The sequence below is a fragment of the Diabrotica undecimpunctata genome, chromosome 2, assembly GCF_040954645.1.
Source record: "Diabrotica undecimpunctata isolate CICGRU chromosome 2, icDiaUnde3, whole genome shotgun sequence".
Classification (NCBI taxonomy): domain Eukaryota; kingdom Metazoa; phylum Arthropoda; class Insecta; order Coleoptera; family Chrysomelidae; genus Diabrotica; species Diabrotica undecimpunctata.
In genome coordinates, this window is record NC_092804.1 from 149,678,444 (window position 1) to 149,695,043 (window position 16,600).

Below are 16,600 nucleotides of genomic sequence, written 5' to 3' on the forward strand. Positions count from 1 at the left end.
GACTACAAGCCACATAGAATATATAATGCTGATGAATCAGGTCTTTCTACTGTACAAAAACCACAGAAAATTTTGGCTACTACTGGTAGAAAGCAGGTTGGCGTTATAACCAGTGCAGAGCGCAGAATAAACACCACTATTGTTTGCTGCGTTAATGCTATTGGTAAATTTGTCCCACCGATTATATTTCAGAAGAAAAATATGAAAAAAGGAACTTGTCGATGAAGCTCCTCCAGGAACGTTAGATGTGGCTCAACAATCAGGATGGATGACAACCGAAATATTTCTAAAATTGATTAAGCATTTCCAACATTTTGTGAAAGCTAGTAATGTCGATAAAGTTATTCTTATTCTTGATGGGCTTGCAAGTCATAAGGGGATTGATGCTTTAGAATATGCGAAACAAAACGACATCCGTATTATTTGCCTGCATTCGCACTGCATCCATCGCATGCAGCCTCTTGATGTTACTTTTTTCGCACCCTTAAAAACATACTTTAATCAAGAAATATCCAAGTGGTTGAAAGCACATCCTGGGAGAGTTGTTACACAATTACAGATATCTAGCTTGTTCAAGGAAGCATATGGTAAGGCAGCTACAGTGCAAAATGGTTGTAACGGATTGAAGTGCTGGTATTTGGCCTTTAAATCGGGTCGTATTTCACCATTATATGTATTTACCCGCGAAAGCTACAAATAGACCACTAAAAAATATCTTTAAATGATATTTAAAGATATAAAAAAATAAAGACCTTTAAATGATATTTTAAATGCTGGGCTATCTAAACAACCACATGATATTTCCACGGCTAGGCCATCTAAACAGCCACAATGATACCTTTTTTCTTTCTGCAACAAATATTCTCCAACTACACAATCTCAGTGCAAGCTGCATACATCCAAGTAACAAGCCGATATTGATTCATATCAAATTCTAGTATCTAATATTTTAAAAAAAGCTGTTACAAAACGTATTTCAGAGAATAATTGTCTATCTATTGACAAAAACTTCCTCTACTTCCACTCTTTCTGTTAGAGAAACTTTCTCCGGCTCCAAAAGGTAAATTTATTAGTGGACAAGAAAAATGTAAACCAAAGACTCATCAAACATCATTAGTTCTAACCTATACTCCTAATATGGAGGAAATTAAATTGAAAAATAAGCACAAAGATCCTCCAGCAAAGAGAAAACGACACGTCAGTAAAAGGTTAGTCAAAGACGACAATGAAGAAGAAAATTTGTTTAACAACACTGAAGATGATGATCTAAAAGACTCTCCATGCATATATTATAACGACTTTTATTCCCACTCCAGGGCTGGAGAAGATGTCTATTCACCGACGAAAACTTTCTAGACTTCCACTCTTTCTGTTTCTATAGAGAAATTTTCTTCGGCTCTAAAAGGTAAATTTATTAGTGAACAGGGAAAATGTAAACCAATAAAAACAACTCATCAAACATCATTAGTTCTAACCTCTACTCCTAATATGTAGGAAATTAAATTGAAAAATAAGCCCAAAGATTCTCCAGCAAAGAGAAAACGGCACGTCAGTAAAAGGTTAGTCAAAGACGACAATGAAGAAGAAAATTTGTTTAACAACACTGAAGATGTTGATCTGAAAGACTCTCCATGCATATATTGCAACAACTTTTATTCCCACTCCAGGGCTGGAGAAGATTGGGAGCGGTGCAATAATTGTTCTCATTGGACTCATGCTGCTTGTGCTGACGTTCCAAAAAAAGTCTTTGGTTTTATTTGTGAGCTATGTAAATATATATGTTTTTTGAATGATAGAGCTCTGTCTAAAATCATCTAGAGATATTTTGGGTATCGTTGATAGGGTACACTGTGCTATTAAGTTCGCCCTCTTATACGTAGTTTACCTTATTGTTGTTAAGGTGGAAGCAGCTGGCTTCAGTTTTATTCAGGATTAGTATTAATCACTACCTGGTGAAATATTTATACAATTTGTTGAGGTCATTGATCAGCGTCTTTTGGGTAAGTTCAACCTATTTGTGTTGTACAGCTAGGGCTAGATCATCAGCATATCCAAACTTTCTAGCGTTATTTCAGGCAGATCTGAGATATATAGATTAAATAATATCAGAGCCAGGATTGATTATTAAAATAAACCATTACGGAGATTTATTTGTTTGCTAAGGTATTACCTTGGACCATTTTGAAGTGTGTATCAGACGGTGTGTTTTTTATCAGTTGCAGTGTGAAATAAAAAAGTGTCTGTTTCTCCAGCATGTAAAGGAGCCCTTCTTTTGCACACTGTATCGTAGACAGCTGTTAGGTCCACGAAAACTACGAATTTCTTTTTTTGCTTTTGAAAGCCCGCTGAAATATGTGCAGTTAGGCTGAGGATGAGGATTTGATCTGTACAGTTTCGATTAGGTCTACAGCTTGCGTGTTCATCTAAAATATTCTCCAGAATTCCTTGGAACACAATTAAACACAATGGACACGCAAACCACATAGGAGAGATCACTGGACAATCTTGGGTAAAACCTATTTCTAGGGTGGATGAATATGGGTTGAAAAAATACAAGTTTGAAATAATATTCAAAATGTGTCATTAAGTATTATTGCTATACCAGTGTGTATAAATGTGCTATATTAAGCACGTTGTTCGGTGTTCTGTCATGTTTCTGTATGGTTTTCTATTGTTTTCTATAAGATGTACTGCATAGTAATATTATAAACCTATTGTAAAAATAAAAATATATATATTTGCAAGGATACCTTTTGTGAGATAACACTTCCAGAATCCAAATTATAACTGAAGCAACGATACCTCCGGCTAGTACTACTATAGCTGAATAACAATCTACTAAACTAACACTAATAAAACTTGAACCTCTGGAAATGCAGACTGGTCTCTTAGTGTAAATTAAACTTACTTCCCTTTTCTGTATGCCAGTTTCAAGTAGTTTTCTGAAGCTAAAAGAAAAAAATCAAAATAAAAAAGAAAAACAGACAAATTTTTAATTAAAATTTATCTTCTAGTTGGAAATTAAATAAAAAATTAGAAGATATTTTTTTATATCGCTGGTTTGTAAGGTTTAAAGAATTGAATACATAATTAAAAGGACATACCCTAGTGGCGTTCTGTTTGCCTGATGGAAGCATGGTTAACCTATAATGCAATAGATTACAATCGTACTGAAATCGCTCGAGGTAAATTTGTAAATGTGAAGGAATTATTATGCAATAAAAACCAAAAGATCGACCTAAGGATAAAGCTACTGTGCTGCTATGATTTTACAACGTTATTCTACGGCTGTGAGATCTGGACGCTGAAACAACAGAGATAAAAAAATATAGGCATTTGAACGCTGGTACTATCGTAGACTGCTGTGTATATCGTGGATAGACACAGTTACCATAATTAAAGTCCTCCGTAGAGTTAATAAAAATGAGAAAGTCGTTCAAACTATTAAAAAGAGAAAACTTAAGTATTTTGGACATGTAATGAGAAGATCAAGATACAAACTGCTGCACTTGATTACGAAGGTAAAAGAAAGAAGTCAAACCTTTTGGTTGCGAAATCTAAGAGATTGGTTTAACTTAAGCTCCATTCAACTCTTTAGGGCTCAGGGCTGCCATAAATAAAGTTAAAATTGCCATTTTGATCTCCAGCTTTTGATAGAAGACCGAACTTTAAGAAGATATTTCTCAAGATATTTCCATGATCTTTTATTAAACTTAAATAATTTTGTCTTACCACATCTGAAGTAATTTCTTATATGAAGAATTCTTCTGAATGGCCAACCATGGGTCTATTACTTCCAAGTACTTAATTTCTTTTAAACCACATTTTTCGCTTTCTTCAAATGTCTCTTCTGAAAAGTATAAAAGTTTAGACGCAATTAAGAAGAGGAAATATTCAAAATAAAAGACAACTAAACCAATTTAAAAGTTTTTTTTAATTTAAAGGTAATTAATCTTTTTTTCTAATTAATGTACCATTACGTATATCTAAAACTGCCTAGAAAAAAGTTATAGAACAATGTTTGAAAACATAAATACGCAATAATAAACGCAAAAATAGGGAAAATGGCCAAAAAATGGTGTGAGTAAGGAACTTACCTCGTATCTCAAATATGTACTGTGAATTCTAAAGACTTCTATCAAACGCCATTTTTAAAAGCAGGGAAAGAAATTTTTTATGCAAATCAATGTCTATACCTACCTATGCCCCCGTGGAAAAAATGTTTTTTCCACGGGGGCATAAAAACGAAGCAAAAAAAAAAATTTTTTTGCTTCGTTTTTTAAATTAACTTTTGTGAAAAAATTTATTTTTCACTTTAAAAGGTGACATTTGGATAGGGAATTTAATTTTGAACTACATGGACAGTAAGATCTCTTTTTATGCTGATTGTTTTTATGCGATTTTAAAGTTGTGAGGTTAGTATTTCATCCTACAATTATTTATCGAAAAATTTCTATTATTAACTATTATAATCAAATATTCACGTCCAGATATCAGTAAATTCAGCGTTTGCAATTCGGGGATTCCCTTGTTACATGATGTCCCTATTACATCATTGAGAGTTTCGCATTGAAAGGTATAACCTGTTATGGTTTTAAAATAATTTTTCTCTTAGCGGTGCTTCGTTTTATAATAAGTGGTTTGAAATTTTGCTGATTCCAAGTTGCAGTATAATAAGCAGCACGGTTTTCGGATTGAAACGTTTCAAGTGAGTATCGTAAAGTTGTATTTTTCATTAGAAGAGGTTTTGCCATCTCGATATAGTAAGTCTAATTTTTTTATTTCTTTTTTTAAGGTTTTATTTGATCCAATGGAGAAAAAAAACCTCAAAGACAATCAATTTCGTTGGAGACAAAAATTACAATTTTAGATGGCTTAGGAAAAGGAGAAGGATCTACGGAAAGTGTAAACAATTTTAATTTAGACGAATTAACTGTAAGAGCAATTAAGAAGAATGAAGTTGCCATAAGAAAATCTATAATTTCTGGTACAAAATTAAGCGCCAAATATTTATCTTACTCAAGGTATGTATTGTTAGAAAGAAATGAAAGAGGAATTAATCCAGAAAAAATCTCTTCAGTTTTATGAGTTAATGAAACAGTCTAAGCTCCCTACTTCCACTTTCCAAGTTGGTAAAGAATTTTCAGCTAGCAAAGGATGGCTAACCAGATTTATAAAAAGAAATGCACTTCACAATATCAAGATTACAGGAGAGAGTGATACAGCAGATGAAGTAGCAGCAAAAGTATTTCCGCAGGAGCTAGCAAAAATTATTATAGATGTTATTATTATAGATATTATTATAGATTTTGTGCCGATCAAATATTTAACGCTAATGAAACGGAATTGTATTGAAAAAAAAAACAAGTGAAGATCGAGTAACGTTATTACTTGGTAGCAATGCATCAGGAGATCGGATGTTGAAACCGCTCTTAATGAATAAATCTCTTAGACTACGTGCTTTAAAAGGCAAAGATTTAAAACAACTGCTAGTGCATTTGATGACTAACAAGAAAGCCTAGGTGACAACAACTATTTTTACAGAATGGTTCAATAATTGCTTCGTGCCAGAAGTAGTAGCCTATATAAAGGAAAAATCTCTCGATTTTAAAGTTTTATTTTTTATTAACACCTGTGCGGTGTTTGTATACTGCTATCTGGTCACAAATGACCAATTATCAGTTATTTTCTGACCTAACATAATAACAGCAAATGCTTAAATCTAAAGCTTACCCTATGGCTTACTCTTATTTTATCTATTAACTAATGCACTACAACTAACATGCAATAATTTCACAGCACTATACTCTGCTTTTTACACTAAACTGTTACACATCTACACTAGCTCAAATGGTTTTGTCCTTATGAGTCTTCTCTTTAGTTCAGTGTTGTCAAGAAGCTGGATTGCCTCGACATTCACATGACTATGCAGCCTCTGCTCGTGACTTGCTGCTGTCCTCTTGATTATTTCGATCACAGTTTCCATACCCAGGTCCTGGTGGAGGTTGCTGTTACGGATATACCAAGGAGCATCAACAATGTTTCTCAGTACTTTGTTTTGAAATCTCTGGATAATATGTATATTACTAGCTTTGGTACAGCCCCAGAAATGGCACCCATATACCCATACCTCAATACCATGACCTCAATACTTGCTTGTAGATGGATAATTTATTATGAATTGATAATGTTGAATTTTTTCCAATCAGCCAATACAATTTCTTATATCTAATATCAAGCTCCCCTCTTTTCTTTTTGACATGGACTTTCTAGCGCAGCTTCGCGTCTAGGGTGATGCCCAAGTATTTTGCTGATGTTGCATAAGGAATTCGGGTATCATTTATTCTAACTGTTAAATTTTCTATTTTTTTATTTGTAAAGTTACCGTGTGCAGATTTAGTCTCATTTAATTTTATTCGCCATTTTCTGGTCCAGTTATGTATTTTATTTACTGATAGTTGCAGCTTATCAGTCGCTTCTTCACTAGTGTCTCCTATCGCCAGTATGGCTGTATCATCCGCGAAGGTGGCAATAGTATTTTGTTCTAGCTCTGGAATGTCACACGTATACAATAGGTACAGGACCGGACCTAAGACACTCCCTTGTGGCACCCCAGCTTTGATCTTCCTTAAGTCGGTGTAAACTTCTTCTTGTTTTACTCTGAAATATCTATTCGCAATGTATGATTTCAAGATTTCTGAATACTGTTTAGGCATGAACGTTCTTAGTTTATAGTTTAAACCGTCATGCCAGACTTTATCAAACGCCTGTGCTACATCCAAGAAGATTGTAGAACAGACTTTATTTTCTTCTAATGTTTTTTCTATTATATTCGTTATTCTGTGAACTTGATCTATAGTGGAATGTTGATTTCTGAAACCAAATTGATGATTTGGTATAAGATTTTTTCTTTCTATTATTGGTTTTAATCTTTTCAATAGAAGTTTTTCAAATAGTTTTGACATCACCGGAAGGAGTGATATTGGTCGATAGGATGTCACTTCATTAGGAGATTTACCTGGTTTGGCGATCATAATTACTTCGGCTACTTTCCAGAGTCTGGGAACATATCTCAATCTAAAAGCAGCATTTATTAGGTGTGTCAGTTTAACTATGGCTTTTCTTGGTAGATTTTTTAATAATTCGCCTGTTATGAGATCATATCCTGGAGCTTTCTTAGGATTTATATTCTCTTTTATCTCTGTTGATACTTCTCTAAGTGATGTTAACGTTATTCTTTCTTCAGTTTGGAATGGTTCTTCCAATCTCAGTTCTTCACCATCATTATGGTTGGGTTTGAACGTGCTTTCTAAATGATCTGCAAATCGTTCTGCTTTCTGTTCGTTACTTCTAGCCCAGTTGCCGTTTTCCAACTTGATAGGAGGAGAATGAATAATTGGTCTCTTCATTCTTTTTGTTGCCTTCCATAAAGAATAATCTGTGTTCTGGTCAGCTGTTAAATTACTTAAAAAAGAATTAATTGTTGAATTTTTTCAACAAAAAAAAAGTTTTATTAATTATTGAAAATGCAGCAGGTCATCCAATCTTAGAACATCCAAAGTTCAAATAGTATTTCTTCCGCCAATACAATAATCCTTATTCAGCCATTAGATGAAGGCATAATTGAAACGTTAAAAAAATATTACATAAAGGCATCTTACAAATCCACCGAGAATAAACTATAAAATGAGCCCTCAACAGTAAAAGACGTGTGGAGGCAATTTTCTATATTTTTGATTGTTTGATTCATGTTGCATCTGCTTCCGCTTAAATAAGACCAAGAACTTTAAATTCTTGTTGGAAAAAGGTTTGGCCAGCATGTGTAACAAGCAATGCAACCATTCAAACATCGACACTACCAGATGAAATACTTAATTTTGCACATGAAATTGGCGGAGATGATTTTAATACCTTTAACCACGAAGATATAGATGAATTGATGTATTTGAACAAACTTTAGATCTAACTTTAGGTGGCCTCGTGAGTCTAGAAGATAAAAATGATGAGGAAGAAAAACCAACCCACTCACTGCCAAATTAATTCGAGAAGGTCTTCAACTTTGCAGTAAATTAGAAAATCATTTTCTTATTCTAACCCCAATTCTGAACGAGCCTTTTTATTACAACGTGAGCAGCAGAAATGCATGTCAGGATATCGTGAGCTACATAACAAATTACTAGCATCATCATCGCAAAGTTTAATTACTGATTACATTGTTAAAAAAAGGAAGAGCTACACACAACGAGAATAAAGTTTGTGAAAATTCATCGCCATTACCGCAAATATCTATTGCAGAGAATCAGTTTCTTCTGACGATGAATGATTTTGAGCCACTTGCAAACGGTACAAACCATTATCAGATAGCGATAATGATTAAAAATGTAAATGTAAAACTATATGTACCTATTACTTTCCCATAAAATAAAATAAAGTTTTTTTAAGCTTTTGTATAAATTTCATTCATATTTTCGAAGTAATTTATCATGCAGCCTATTTCTCCGACAGATGCAAGGAAATCAGAAGATCTGGATAAAAAGTATGATAGCTTTAATTTACACAAAAAAATCAAAGAAATGACAGGTTCTAGAAAACGTACAAGAACGAATATCCTCAAAAATGATAAAGGGGATATTATTACTGATATAAAGGAGAGATTATGTCACTGGACCAATTACATCCAACAACTATTTAATGATGAAAGAGAAGAACTGTCATTAGAAATCACCGAGGATACCGAACTACCAATATTAAGAGAAGAAGTCATCTATGCCATCAAAAACACAAAAGAGGGTAAAGCTACTGGACCAGATGATGTGCCAATCGAATTATTAAAACTCATCGATGAAGATGTTATTGATGCAATTGTTGAACTCCTTAATCTAATATATCAGACTGCCACAATCCTCAAAAAGCCAAGTGCAACAACTTGCTCAGATCACAGAACAATAGCTTTAATGCACAGCAATTCACAGCAGAATTGTTAAAACTCTTGAATATGAAATTAGTGACACACAATTTGGCTTTAGAAATGGTATGAGTACAAGAGATGCTTTGTTCGGCTTGAATGTGCTAGTTCAGAGATGCATGGACATGAATCAGGACATGTACTTATGTATGTAGACTTTGAAAAGGCATTTGATAAGGTTCAACATAAAAAGCTTGTAGATATATTAAAAAGCAAAAATATTGACAGTCGTGATATGAAAATTATATCTAATTTATATTAGAATCAAACTGCCAAGGTAAGAGTTGACAACCAGTACACCCAAAATATCAAAATACAGAGAGGAGTCCGCCAGGGTTGCGTGCTGTCCCCACTACTTTTCAATGTCTACAGTGAAGCGGTATTTCAAAAAGCGCTCTCAGATTCAATAGAAGGTATATCTATCAATGGAGAAGTTTTGAATAACTTACGTTTTGCAGACGATACAATAATAATGACGGATAACAACAATTATTTACAGAACGTAATGCAACGCCTTAATGAACGCTGTCATGAGTACGGACTGAAGATAAATTTAAAGAAAACTAAATGCATGATCATGACTAAATCTGCACATGCAAATATCCAATTGACTATTGAAGATACTGCAATTGAGAGTTAATAACTATAAATAGTTAGGAACATAGAAACATACCAAACATACCAAACCAAAGAAATTAGGACACGCATTGAAATAGCACGTGCATCATTCATTAAACTTAAAAAGTTTCTTTGTTTTCGGGATATAAGGTTAGAACTACGCCTGAGAATGCTTTGATGTTACGTATTCTCTACTCTTCTTTATGGCTTGGGAGCGTGGACACTAAAACAAGTCCATCTGAATAAGTTGGCCGCCTTTGAATTTTGGTGTTACAGAAGAATCCTACGAATATCATGGATTCAAAGAATGTCAAACGTGGAAGTAACTAGAAGGATAGGACATGAGGCGGAAATAATATTAACTATCAAAAGACGAAAACTTGAGTACTTAGGACATGTGATGAGAGGGCAAAAATATGCATTATTACAGCTTATTATGCAAGGCAAAATTCGAGGAAAGCGAAATGTGGGAAGACAAAGAATATCCTGGCTTAAGAGCTTAAGCCAGGGTATCAGTCAACAGAGTCCACATAGCCATGATGATTTCCAACCTTCGATAGAAGATGGAACTTAAAGAAGAAGCCTATTTCTTTTAATTTCTGCAAATTTTTTTTGTCTTGGTTTTATGTAATTTTAGAAGGCTACGGGACGTATCCCTACTTTTTCAATGAAAGTGATGTCTTTTTAATGCAATTTTTTTATATTCGTTTTTCTGTGGAACACAGATATGGTTTGAGTCTACATTTTTTCCACGTTCAAAGAAACCTTATACCGTTCTTATACAAATCATTATGTAAAGACTTTAGACTAATTAGTATCATGAGTTACTCTCTCAAACTGCTTCTCAAGGTAATTCTCTATTAGAGAAAAGAAATTCAATAGCTAGTACTGTAAAAATGGACTTGGTATAAATACCTCAAACATAAAGCTACTATTACTACTATTAGTATTACAGCTACTATTATTAAAGTAAAACGTATTAATTGATTATTAGAATATTCTTAAAAATGTACTTTTTTCAAGTGTCAAACCTAATTTTGTTCTAGTTGATTTTTATACCAACGTACACGATATATCAATATATATATTTAAACAAGTTTAAAAAAACAAATCCAACTTATACAAACCAATAATAAAGTAGTTTCACTAAAAATCTTACCAATTAACTTATAGCCTGGCCCAGTTTCCGTATGAAAAGCAAATAACCCTTTACGAATATTGGCAATTCCTTCTTTAAGTGGCATGAACTGATTTTTCATACCGGGAGGAGCCACCTTCTTCAAATATAAGGCCTTATGGATTGGCTCTTGATAAGCCTAAGAATGAGTTAACGTTTTAATGCTTGTAATAAGAAATTACATTTTAAATAGCAAGGTCACGCCGATGTTATAAAAGAAAAGAAGAGAATACTTCCTAATTTTGAAAACCAAGATATATTTTTTATTGTTTTTACTGGAAATAAGTTACAATTTTAGTTTTACATAATATGTTTGTTTTGACGTTTCAACTTACACTTTGGAAATGGTTCTCAAAATACAAATTGTAAACTATTTCCGAAGTGGAAATCGAAACGTCAAATCAAACTTATTATAAAGTAAAATTATGGGTTATTCCCGTTAAAAATAGTAAATTGTTATATATATTATTGTATGATAAGATGCCACAAGCATATAGCTTGAAAACAATATTAAAATATATTATATTTGTGTTAATTATCTTTTTCTACTTTTTTGTATCAGTTGTGGTTTTCGGTTGTGTCGGTTGAAACTTTATCTTATGTTTTAATCAAGCTTTGCATGTTTTTTTTTCGTGTGTCATTATTTAAAATTTTTCCATGCTTTTTTCTAATTAGTGTCTTTTCTTTTTCTAAATTTTCCTCCTGTCTCTCGCGAATTTCATCTTCTCGGGAAGAGTTAAGTTCCGCCGGTGTTTTTTTGTGATCACCCGAGATTAACTATTACTATTTATTAATAATGAAGAATCATCTTCATTGCGTCATATGCGACATCAGACTCATGGACCTCAAAAAATGGGAGCCTCAACTATGTCGTCTACTACTTAAAGTGTCGTCCTGTGATTTTTTTTAACTACACAATCGTACTTTACAGAGAGCATCCAGGAGCCATGTATTTAGAAGAAGATACAGGTGCAGTAGTTGTATTGTCATCATCAGCAATATCCTCAGGGTCTTCAACTTTCAATACATTGTCATTTTTTTGCTTTATTTGATGGGACATTACTTAGAACATTTGAGCTGTTTTCATTAACAGTTTTACGATTAAGCAGTCATTTTATAGTTTCTTAAGTTCAGCTTCTATCATTTACTGTTCTCTTGAAGTCATAGCAAATTTGGAATTTAAAAAATCCATGAAAAACATTTCCAATAGTTTTGCAATGAATAGTGCCATAAGTCAAAATAGTACATAGTAAATTACAGGTACGAATGCCGAGAAAGAAAGAATAGTGACATAACTACAAATACGACAAACCATATATTTGACTTTTACTTACTTTCAATCTGGACGAATATCACATTTCGAAATGTATCGTTGTTTTTAAATGGGCTGTCTGCTAGTCACTTCTATCCTGTTGCGATTTTTGAACTACAGAAGTGTCACTATTCATGGCATGAAGAGCACAAATGTGTTGTTCTTAGACTTGTAATAGCTTAAAAACGCTAAATTTTGAGTTGTGCCAATATTCTTGGGGGTGTGCGATTTATATGGGGCATAAAGAAGTAAAATTCGAAAACATGTAACTAGTTGGTTCTAGTTTACTCGAGTTAGTTTCTTCTACCCAAATCCAACTCTCACCTTTACGCCGGTGATCCCTGTAAAACCGAGCAGCGCATTGAGTGCTAATCATGTCCCGCCCATCTCTTCTTTTGCCTTGTAATACGTTCGATAATAATATCTTCCACTCAGGTTCGTCTGTGAGGACTGGTAGAACGCACTGGTTGAAAGCTTTCCTTTTTAAATAGATTGGGACATTTGTTTTAAACACGTCTCCCATTTTTCCGAATGCAGCCCAACCTAAACGTACTTTTTTGATTATCTCACGTGTCTGAATGTTTAATTTTTATACATTTTAAAGTTTTACAAAATTTTTCTATTATTTATTTTCTCTTCCGTTACCAAATTTTAAAGTAAATTTAAAATTTTGATTTTTTAATCTACTTACAGCAAAATAAAACCTGTTATATACATTGTCATCTACTCCGACTCCCAGCCTTGAATCCAGCAGATCTTTCAAGGTCTGTATATTTGATGACGATGACTGTAACAAAGCAACGATGTTGGCTGCATAAGATGTGTACAAAAACATTAAAGAGATGAACAAAATTATCGTGGTAATTCGTCCAGGTATACTAGTTGGTATAATATTTGATGCTTGCTGACAAAATGCTCCATAAGAAAGGAGAGCTACTTCAGTAATAGATACTTCGTTATTGGGTAATAATTGGTCCTACAAAATTAAATTTAAATCGACTTTATATTCATATTTTTTTGTAGTATGTATATAAAAAAAATTGATAAATAATTCATTATTCGATTTTTATTTAGTTGCTAATATTCAAACTGTTTCTCAAATGTCAAACAAGAAAATCTATATAATATTGACGGGAAAGTAGTAGAACAAACGAACGTTTAATGAAAACACAGGGAAGATACTAATAAGAATAACCGACAAATGAGGGTGATATAATACAACCTTGTTAAACTCCTCTATGGATATTAAATGTTTCAGAATAATTATTGTCAACTTTAACGATCCTTTTTGTTGTATATTTAGGATGTTACAAGATGTTTTTAACAGCCTATAATTCAGGAAGTATAAACATTTTTATTTTAAAATTGGGAAATGTTAATTGGACCTATAGTACTATCAATAATTGATGCAATGTATATATGAGATCTGTAACGTCATCACGGGCGTTGTTAACTACAATGGAAAATATTAAGCGGATCATGCGGGTAAGGGTTAAGTCAAATGAAAGGCTTTTTATCCTGAATTCAACGGTGTACCACAATGAGGGTATTAATGTTAATAAATACGCTAAATTATCAATTTAATGGCGCATTTATCATCTCCAAATTAATCTGAAACTAGCATACTTTTCTAGTTTTTACAAATTCACAAGAAAGGCAAATTGTCCGTAAGATTTTATTTAAATCGTTTTTTGACAACTACAATACTACAAAACTACACAACTCACAAGTACCACAATTGTCGTGAGTTCATACTGTAGTAAAAATGCCTTTCCTGTTCACACCTTATGAATATGTAGATATGCTATTGATTTATGGTGAATGTAGGAAAAATGCTCGATATGCTCAAGCCTTATACACGAAACGCTTTCCAAAAGAAGAACACCGTCTTATGTAACTTTTGCTATAGTTGAGGAAAAGAAGCGGCATTGTTCATTTCCTAACGGTAAACATAGAGATCATGTAAAACCAATACAGACCGAACAAAACTTGTTCGGTAAATGTTTTAGCATATGTAACGATTAATCCAAATGTGTCCATAAAGTTCGTTGTTGCAGAAACTGGAGTATTCTTAATTATATTTCAAAGGATTTTAAAAAATTAGCATTACTATCTATTTAAACTGTGTTTGGTCTATTAATTGCTATTCACCGATTGGGATCAAAACTAACCTTCATCGCCATAATGCAAGTTTAATGCAAGACACTCGTGATTTTTTTACTAGAATTTTGTGGAGTGATGAAGTTCGTTTCCTTAATAATGGGATTGTAAATCGCCATTACTCCCATTATGGGTAGTGGAAAATCCGCACTGATTAAGGAAACTCGCTTTCAAACTAGATGGGGAATTAATGTTTGGTGTGGGTTATTTAATGGGCGTTTAATAGCATCATACTTTTTTTGATTTTTTTTAATAATATTTAAATAGTCTGAGATATCTGAATTTTCTCAAAAATGAGCTCTACCTTTGTTACAGCAGAATATTCCTTTATGCGAGTTAAGGTATGGCAACAAGATGGCGCACCTCTGCATAACAGCGGTATTGTAATCAATTACTACATTTTTATGCACCAATAAATGTAATGCTACATTTTCAAACAGATGGATTGGAACTAACAACCCGTCAGTTCGTAGATTTTTTGTATTGGGCTTTTTAAAAGAAATCGTTATTAACGGTGAAGCTGCAGATGCAGATTATTTAAAAACTAAAACTAGACAAGCGTGTACCGTGATTACGCCAGAGATGATATATGCGGTATGTATACGTGAACTGCTTAGACAGTTTGACGGTTGTGTTGAGCTGAAGGAGATCATTTTGAACACTTCCTATAAAATTATTTCGTATTTTGAATGTTATTGATTATAATGTTATAATGTTTAAAAAACTCTTTCATCTGACCTAACCTTCACCCCGCCTGATCTATTTCATTTTTCCATTGTAATGACGTCACAGCGCCCGTGCTGACATTACAGATCTCATGTCATCTTAATTAATATTGTAGGTCTAATTGACACTTCCCAATTTTCAAAACATCTTGGACCACCCTTTATAAATTTACTATAAATTCCTACGGTTCATTATCTTGTATACCTGTTTTTTGAGAATATCGATCAGTTTACTGTGGTTTACTTTGTCAAAATCTTTTTCGTAGTCTAGAAAGCATACAAATATATCATTATTTATGTCCCTAGCTCTTTGAATTAGCACTTAAATACTGAATAGTACTTCCCTAGTCCCAATTCCATTTGAAAGCAATGAATTTCTTATATCAACGCATATAGGTAGTCCTAACTTGTTAATTGGAGAAATAATTAAAAATCTAAAATTAATCGAAAAAGAAGATACTAGACACAGGGCAACATACTGGACCAGAGCCTTCGAGTTCTTTTATTTATATGGTGCCTATCTGTGACGGATGTTGGAGACTTATATGGCTATTTTAACTGATGCCCTAAAAAGTCCGGTAGTTGTGAAGTTGAAACATTTTCGTAGGTTATACAACCAGGATATTCTTTTCCTTCTTGTACCTCTTTTTCCATACACCATACTTTAAAGTATGGCTCAAAGTAGGTCGTATTATTGTTGGTTACGCATTATATAGCTCATCTATTCCAGTTTGCGATATTTTTTGGTCATGACCAGTTCGCGCTTTTCACCCATTCTGTGCAGAACTGCTTCATTGTTAACTATTATCTATTCTATCCAGAAAATTCTTAAATTGCTCCATTGTACCCCATTTCTAATGCTTCGACTCTTACCTATGAAGGTCTATGATTCCACTCCATGCAGCTTAAATGAACTTTTCATTTCAATTTAATATCGCGACTGTTGAGGATTTTTGATTTTGCCTTCTCGATCCTTATTTTAATTTCAGTCGAGTGTCCCAAATGATGGTTTAAATTGGGATACCGGTTATTGGTCAACTAATGTTTGTTCCAGTGCTATCCTATTTTTGCTTATAACCATGTATTTCTGCAGACCTTCCAGACTATCCGCAAAAATGACAGTGTCAGCGTATATTATGTGGTTTAGTCGTTCTTCATTTATAAGTGTTTTCTCGTCTATATCAGTTAGCGCTAGGTTTATAATGTGCTCTGGATAAATATTGAATAATAATGGAGACAGTATACATATCTGTCGTACACCTCGAGATTTTTAGCATTGTCAAATGTACCATAAAAAATATTAATTATGAACAATGTGTTAAGTTGAATAAAGGAGAAGTATAAGAAATTATAATTACCTCGTGACAAAGACTACACTTGCTTTTATACTCCCATTTCATGATAAAGTATAACACTAGACCAGTTATAGTAACTAATGCAATTGTTGATGCCCATACTTGTCTGTTAAAGGGTAGAGTAAAAACATTGGTAACATATGATAATTTCGGTTCTCTAAATATAAACCTGGAGTATGTTGCTGTTGGCATAGCAATATAATCTAGTAAATCGATTCTTTCTTCTAAGATAAATAATGGTGTTCCTGAAAAAAAGATTCTGAATATCTTGAGACATTTATATATATA

The 16,600-nt window shown here is 33.2% G+C and overlaps 1 protein-coding gene across 1 annotated transcript in view; it reads right to left on the reverse strand.

Annotated features, from left to right (window-relative positions):
• Positions 1-1,352: 1,352 nt before the first annotated feature.
• LOC140433949 (ionotropic receptor 75a-like) overlaps positions 1,353-16,600 on the reverse strand; it is a 48,532-nt gene continuing 33,284 nt past the window's right edge. The window contains exons 7-12 of the mRNA XM_072521920.1: positions 16,316-16,557; positions 12,764-13,048; positions 10,743-10,899; positions 3,733-3,850; positions 2,751-2,948; positions 1,353-1,398 (exon numbers count right to left, since the gene is read on the reverse strand). Of these exons, the coding sequence (XP_072378021.1) occupies positions 1,353-1,398; positions 2,751-2,948; positions 3,733-3,850; positions 10,743-10,899; positions 12,764-13,048; positions 16,316-16,557 (1,046 nt within the window). The remainder of the gene's footprint in view (positions 1,399-2,750; positions 2,949-3,732; positions 3,851-10,742; positions 10,900-12,763; positions 13,049-16,315; positions 16,558-16,600) is intronic.